Source organism: Diaphorina citri, unplaced genomic scaffold (assembly GCF_000475195.1).
Source record: "Diaphorina citri unplaced genomic scaffold, Diaci psyllid genome assembly version 1.1 scaffold5762, whole genome shotgun sequence".
Taxonomy (NCBI): domain Eukaryota; kingdom Metazoa; phylum Arthropoda; class Insecta; order Hemiptera; family Psyllidae; genus Diaphorina; species Diaphorina citri.
Genome location: NW_007383138.1, coordinates 153 through 7,970, shown reverse-complemented (window position 1 = coordinate 7,970; position 7,818 = coordinate 153). Strand labels below are relative to the sequence as shown.

Here is a 7,818-nt window from a genome sequence, read left to right as displayed (position 1 = left end):
ACTTACAAGATTAGCTTAAGATCTATTTCATGGATACTTTGTATGTTCTAGATCTAGAACGTGAGATGTATATTATGTCGGTGCTCGGTATGCAAAGACTCAAATTGTTGCGAAAAGATTCGTTTTCCTATCACCCCAAACACAAAACATGAATTTCGAAGGCGCCAACATCGCCAGCTTTTCAAAATTACCATCAAAAGTCGACACGAAAAAGACAACACAAATAAATATGAACAACAAGTTCAAGTTTTGATTATTCAGTATTAAAAATAAGATTGCGAGGGAGAGAGGGGGGCCACAGCTTCCATCTCAAAGCTCATTGCTGGCTACCGAAGTCTTGGCTTTATTCTTCCTATGAACGCGGATGCAAATGCTTCCTCTAATCTTACGAAGTAAGTCGATGATGTCGGGCGTGCTCATTGTTTCCACACTTTCATCGTTTACCTGGAAATCAGAATGAGAGGGAATTGGTCAAGAGATTTCAAGGGATGAACTACTTCTATGGCCCGTTTTTCCTTTCCTTTCCAAAAAGTATTTATTGTTTCACTTAGTCCTCACACCGATAATCCCAACTCAACAGAGCAGAAAAAATCCCCATTGTAAATTGCCATACAGTGGTCACTATACTAGCTTGGCACACAAGAGGTTCACTTAGTGCACGTCCACAACGGAAAATACTATGTATGTTTAATTTCTTCATTTTCTTCGGGGGTCGGTATTATGGTCGGAGCTAAGGTCAAAGCTCCTTTGAGCAAGCTTATATTCATTAGCATGGTCTGTTCATTTTGTCTTGGGTCGGTACTATACTAGGCTATGGCCAATGGTCGGTTCTCCGTTGTGGTCGCCTACTTACCATAACAATCTGGTCTCCTACTTTCAGTCTGCCGTCTCTACTTGCTACACTATCGGAATGGATAGCACTAATCACAGTGGAAGCGTTTGGTCCCTCGTTCAGACTGAAACCCAGCCGACTATTCCAACCCCGGTTCAGCTCGACGACCACGATTTGCTGAAAGCACACCAGAAAAATGGGAATTAATACCTACTCAAACTTAAAGAACACACTTTGCTGAAAACATGCCAAACAATTGGGTTAATTAGTATCTACTCAAACCACCTAACCAACAACCACCCACGGTTTGCTGAAATCACACCAAGAAATGAGGAAAATCAAATACTTGGGTACCGAGAACCATTTAACCAGTTTTTTTAGAGAGGTTCAATGGATCCCAAAATCCAAGAAAGAGGGAGGACAGGATAGGAGAAAGTCAGCCGTTCCGAGAACGAACCTCTGTTTAGGATAAAGTTCGTCCCGGGTGAGAATCCCGCGACCTAGCGCTTACAAGGCAGACCCTCCGGACCTGCTACCCTCTTCTTCTTGGAGTACCTATCCGTGACGAATGTTGGCGATCATCATGGCAATCTTTACTTTATTCACGGCATTTCGAAATGGTTCAGGGGAAGTGCAACCCTCTAGACTGGCTAATTTGTGTTTTAATAATAGTGAATGTTTCTACTTACTTCATCTCCGTTCGAGCTGACAGAGAAAGCTAGAGGAGGTTTAATCTTGTCCATATGTTCTTCTGATTCGTCCGGAGAGAACACTACTCCTTTCCATTTGAGAAGTCCTTTGCTACCCTCTACGGGGGGAGGGGACAACATGGCTGGTAGATCTGGGATGGAAGCACCACCATTTTCCAGCTTCGTCTGAAATGAAACAGCAATAGGTACATGAATTAAAGTATTGAGATAAAGGGACATGTCCTAAATAAAGCACTATTAGTCTAAATAAAGCACTATTAGCCTAAATAAAGCACTATTAGTCAATGACGATAGGAGGACAGAACGTTGTTGGACACCAGTTCCCATAGTTCACTGAAGTTAAGGAACGTTCCGTGTGGTTGGTCTCTTCAGCAATCGGTTGCTGATGGCTTTTCCCGACCCCACTCAGGCTGGTGAGTGGTGAGGTTAATGTGAGTAGACGGGTAGCTTGTCATGGAATGGAGGGTAAAACCCCCGTCACTACAGACCATAGCAGTTATACTCGTACGATAAGGAAAGAAAGAAAGAGGAAAGAATGTTTTGGTTCTTTGAATCTCTTACCTCTGACTTCTTGGACGACACAGGAATGGTTGACTGGTACGACGGATTGCCATGTTGAAATCCCTGGTGTTCTGAGCCCATGGGAGGCATAGACGTCGGTTCATGCTCGGAAGTGTACATATCAGGCTCGTCTTTGGGAACATAGATAGGGGGATGAGGGTAGGATTTAGTCGAGTCTAAGGATTTGGACAGATCCAGACTGGCTTTGTAAGGATCATCCGTGTCCTTGACTAAGAAATAGGGCGGACTTTTAGGTTCCTGGGAGAAGAGGGGAGGCATGGAGACAGGCTCCTGGGAGTGATGCAGGGGAGGGGGAGAGGAGGGGAGGGCGGGAGGGAGAGAGGCAGGCTCGTCGGAGAGGGAGGGAGGAGGAGGAGGGAGGCGAGAGGGGGCAAGATTTGACTAGCGATGCTCGAAGCTGTTCGAACTACAACTGGAGGGAGTTCCTGAACAGAAAATGAAGAATACAGTTTATTAGAAACATGTACCAGGGAGTTCCCAATAGGAGAAGAAAATAGAGAGTAAATTCATTGAAGACGGTATTGTAGACGTAGTAGGTATTTTTTTTACCGAAATTTCTCCTTTTGCAGGATGATCTATTCGGGCAAAAAGTAACTACTTTGGCCGGGGTTGTGGTTTGTTGCTTGTTAGTTGCAAATATCCATTTTAAGCAGTATAAGTAGGGTACAAGACAAGTTACGGTTTTATATTGGGTTGTATATTGAACTTTTTCGGCTAGATTTAGATCATTAAGACCGTGAATGAATATAGGTAATCTGTTCTGGGTGAATGTGCACAGACTGTAATTTGGGAGGAAAGAGGGGGAGATTGTACAAAAATCAATACCAAACCGGCTTAAATTAGACACACTAAAAAACTGCTTTCTAACGCTACATTAATAGGATACCGTACCATTACGACCATTACCCATATTACACACATTTCCTAAAACTAAACCAAAAAGCACAATATTCGACTAGGATTGAAACAAAAGAATTCATAGCAAACTCCAAAATTCCAACTTCAGTCCAGTTCTCCAGGTTTTACAGTGTCCATTTCTTACGCAAAACAATCAACAAAGTCTTAAGTACCTCCAACTAGCCGCGTTTAATTTTTCCGCGCAAAGACAAACTGCTTGCAATTTGGTTCTCCCGACTCCTTGTTACAAACACAGGTAGGGAATGTCACTGACGGAACATGTCAACATTCAGGGGCCACATGTTATCAAGTCGACAGTCCACATGTTTATCAAGTGCACAGCACGCCAGACTATCAATTACAGGCAAACTATCGGTACCAGTCTTATTAGAATGTTCTCGTAATTTATCCTACATACCTAGTGTGTAATTACAAGTAGGTTACCTAGACTACGCTATCAAACATGAATATAGTATACAAATTGGTACATAGGTAAGTAGGGTACACTACCCTAAGGTATAAGGGCTTATTAGAAGCTAATAACCTCTACATAGATAGATTACATACAACCCCGTATACCTAACTACAAAACTACCCTACCCTACTGCCTACCATAGCCATCTGGGCGTGATATACACTACTGTTACCTACAAGACTGAGACGGGGGAATAAGTTACAATCACATGATAGGGAGATACTGGAATAGTAATATGTAATGTGGTAGAGGTTCACCCTATACTGTTTCTCATTGAGAGGGCAGTTTCGGAGAAAAGGCGGGCTGAATACGTCCAGGGCCGTATCCAGAATTTTGCGGAAGGGGGGGGCGGGCCCCTCAACCCCCCCCTAAATACGGCCCTGGAAAAAGAGAGAGAGAGAGAGAGAGAGAGAGAGAGAGAGAGAGAGAGAGAGAGAGGGGGGTTTGATATAGGAAACTGAAACCACTAAGGTCTTATCGTCTCAAATCCAAAGAAACATGGAAGGACAAGATAGAAGACTATTATCCGTTCCGAGGACGAACCTTATAAAATTCGCCCCGGGCGGGAATGGAACAGCGGGACCTACCGCTTAAAAGACAGGCGCGCTACCCTCCAAGATAACTAGGCTGGCGTGTGGCGTATTAATCAGATTAATCTTTGTCATTAATCAGATTTAGCAAGAATTTTTAATTCGTTCCACTGAGTCCCATAAGTGGCCTTAGTAAAACACTGCCCTCTTTGGTTGGAAATAGCATAGTGTAGAAAACAATAGGTATTGGTGGTGAAGATACACTTTGCGTTATCACATTAACAAACACGAGTTTATGACAGTCAAGTGTTCTAACTGATAAGCTATGTATTGTATGTCGGTACCTAATATTAGACTCGTATAAGTGCCTACAACTACATATCTATTTTCATTGTACATATAAATGACTATACCTATCAATTCTCACTGATTAGTTCAATGTATAATATTCGATCCTGAAGAAGAGAGAGGGAAAGAGAGAAAGAGAGAGCGAAGGTTGAGTGCGAAGGGCATCCCACTCGGAAAATTTTGTTTGGCCAAAACCAGTTGGCCTCAAAGCGATCACTCTAAAGCTGAATGAGAGGCCGACGACAAACGCTGACCCCATCTGAACATGGGAAAAGGCGAAGAAGAAGAGCAAGAATTTTTAATTCGTTCCACTGAGTCCCATATGTGGCCTTAGTAAAACACTGTCTTCTTTGGTTGGAAATAGCATAGTGTAGAAAACAATAGGTATTTGTGGTGAAGATACACTTTGCGTTATCACATTAACAAACACGAGTTTATGACAGTCAAGTGTTCTAACTGATAAGCTATGTATTCTATGTCGGTATCTAATATTAGTATAAGTGCCTATATCTAACTATTCTCATTGTATAAGTGACTATACCTATCTATTCTTATTGATTAGTTCAATGTATGATATTCGATCCTGAAGAAGAGAGAGGGAGAGAGACGGAAAGAGAGAAAGAGAGAGAGGGAGTGGGGGGAGAGTGAAACAAAGAGATGGAAAAAGGGAAAGAGAGAACTTAAGAGAGGGGAAGGTAGAGAGAGAACGAATAGAGAAAGGGGTGCAAAAGTGAAAGAGAGATCCTTCCCATTAAAGGAGAAAACGAAAGAGAGGGAGAGAGATGAAGAAGGAAAGAGAGAAAAAAGAGAGAGAGAGAGAAAGAGAAAATAGGGAGAGAGATAGCACACTTACCTGTATCACTCTCAGGACTAGAGAATTGGTATCGGGTTTTCTTCTCTCCATTGTTGAAATCCAGAGAGTCAGGTCTAGTAGGGGACAATACTCGGGAGTCATGGTTTTCTGAAAAAATGAAAGAAGACCATGATGTAGAGAGGTGAAAAAATTAGAAAATAATCATCATTAATGAGACCTATACGAGTGAAAATACGAGGTCTAACAATAAAGTTTCTGGAATACCCCCATAGCTCCGCGCCCAATGCTCACATATCAACCAAATCTTTTAGGAATGAACCTTGATCTTTCATTTTAAAATATCTTCTTAGATAAATACTCAAATGCCCATTAACACACTTTGCTGAAAACATGCCAAACAATTGGGTTAATTAGTAGCTACTCAAACCACCTAACCAACAACCACCTCAAACCACCCACGGTTTGCTGAAATCACACCAAGAAATGAGGAAAATCAAATACTTGGGTACCGAGAACCATTTAACCAGTTTTTTTAGAGAGGTTCAATGGATCCCAAAATCCAAGAAAGAGGGAGGACAGGATAGGAGAAAGTCAGCCGTTCCGAGAACGAACCTCTGTTTAGGATAAAGTTCGTCCCGGGTGAGAATCCCGCGACCTAGCGCTTACAAGGCAGACCCTCCGGACCTGCTACCCTCTTCTTCTTGGAGTACCTATCCGTGACGAATGTTGGCGATCATCATGGCAATCTTTACTTTATTCACGGCATTTCGAAATGGTTCAGGGGAATGCCCATTACTCCCACCACTTTGTAGAATCGCATAGGACTTAAAGTCCCTTTTCTCCAGCAGTAGGCTACTACTATTACTGTGGTCGAATTCTCAAATTATATTGAGGATAAAATTCCATACTTCGGCTGGGATTGAACCCACGCCCTCCTATTTACCAGGCGAAGTTTATCAAAAAAGAGTTTGCAGAAAACTCAGTTTTAAATTTTGCGAGCTACAAATTGTCCTAGGCCCCAGGGGATGTTTATTGACGAATGTCATTTTTTTTTCTACTCACGATTATTTTGATCAGAAGAAGCCTTGAGCTTCCGACAGCGGGGAGATGAGGAACGACTAGAATTTGTTGACGGCTGAGGAGACAGTTTCTTGACGGCTAAATCACTCAGCATGTCCATAGCTTCCTTCCTGTAAAACAAAGAGACAATCCAGGAACTTTTAGACTAGAAGGATAACTGATATGAAAGGGTTTTGGTGGCGATAAGGGTTTTGGATTCTAAATATTTTCATCGCCACCCTGGGCGCCGGCGCCGCCAACATCGGCTACATTATGCCGGCCACTCACACTCAGACCGTCAAAACGTATGAGGCGGAAAGAGCTTTAGACAACGGTCTCTCACACGGACCAAGGTCTCAAGCTTTTTCGGCCCCACACACGTTTCGACTGTCTGACGGTCGATTTGAGCACGAGTGGAGGACATTAGATTCATGCGGTCTGTGTCGTCACCTCATAACATGTCCCTCATCAGATGGTCAATAAGAAATATAATACAGGAACATTTCCATTTAGGTACTGGTTCAACTCTATTTGTGGGCCCTACAAATCTAATCTCTGACCTCCGGCATGACAAGCAACCGAGTGGACCACTGGACCAACCGTGCTCCTAATGTCACCACAAAAATTAGAGATTAAGAAGTGCGGGAGCGCCCCACCAAGGCAAAAAAGCTCAACTTACCACATGGGTAACCAAGTAGATATGGGTTTGATTACTTACCTCAGGATAGGTTTGATTTGCTTGTGCTGTCGGGAAGGGGACAGGGCGGTAACTGGGGTCTGAGTGGCGTCCCTATACAATCTGAGCCGCACATCATCACCGCACTGCCGCAGGAACTTGACAGCATCCTCATGCGTCATCTCAGACATTTCTACTCCGTTCACCTGGAACATATCAATCAGTCAAATCATTTTCTAGGAGAAGAGGGTACAGGGGTTAGGGCGTTGCAGCACTTATGAAACAAATGGAACCTGCCTGGCATTAGAGATGCGCTATTAACCTGCCTGGTATTAGAGATAAAACAAAACAACGACACTATCTTGAAGCACATCAAGGCTTCTAGGTACTTGGAAAACATTAAATACAAGATTCTCATTAGACGAGAGATCCAAAACATTTATGTTCAAACATAAAGCAAAATAATTAAGAGACTCATTATACCAGACGATCTCAGGGGCGGCCTAATAGATTCCTAGAAGCAACCTGAAGGATGCTTGCTAACTAGTAGTACCTACAGTAAACTTTAAAACTCACTCAGAATAAGGAGCCGTAAGGGGCCACTGAAGGGCCAATTCGGTCAAAAATCTAGTGAGAGAATATGCTTTAGGTGCTGACAAACCGTTCAAAAGTTATGGTGGAAAACGTAGACGGCAGAACATAGACCGTTAAAACCTAGGACACACTTCGAGACACTAATCATTAGGATGACAACAAACATTCAGAGGATCTTAACAAACAGGTATACGAGTAATCTGTGCCTGTTCCCATCCAAAAGCAAAGAGAACAAACATACGGTCCTTGCAAAAATGTCCTGTGTAAATTCCGGATAAAACACCGACATCGAAGTGCTTCC

General features: G+C 42.8%; 1 protein-coding gene across 1 annotated transcript; it reads right to left on the bottom strand.

Annotated features, from left to right (window-relative positions):
- Nucleotides 1-81: 81 nt before the first annotated feature.
- On the bottom strand, nt 82-7,153 carry LOC103521707 (tyrosine-protein phosphatase non-receptor type 13-like). Its single transcript, XM_008486814.2, has 7 exons — nt 6,966-7,153; nt 6,251-6,378; nt 5,228-5,335; nt 2,104-2,234; nt 1,522-1,707; nt 854-1,009; nt 82-444 (listed from the first exon to the last, which is right to left on the bottom strand). Exons 1-7 carry the CDS (start codon nt 7,136-7,138, stop codon nt 310-312), a joined length of 1,017 nt encoding a protein of 338 aa, XP_008485036.2. The 5' UTR covers nt 7,139-7,153; the 3' UTR covers nt 82-309.
- Nucleotides 7,154-7,818: the final 665 nt, after the last annotated feature.

Bases quoted from the DNA above. Each gene is read 5' to 3' on its own strand.
- LOC103521707 (XM_008486814.2), bottom strand. From the start codon at position 7,138: ATGTTCCAGGTGAACGGAGTAGAAATGTCTGAGATGACGCATGAGGAT. The intron at 6,379-6,965 runs GTAAGTAATCAA...TTTGTTTTACAG, and splicing joins CAAATCAAACCTATCCTGAG to GAAGGAAGCTATGGACATGC. The intron at 1,708-2,103 runs GTAAGAGATTCA...GTTTCATTTCAG, and splicing joins TGTCGTCCAAGAAGTCAGAG to ACGAAGCTGGAAAATGGTGG.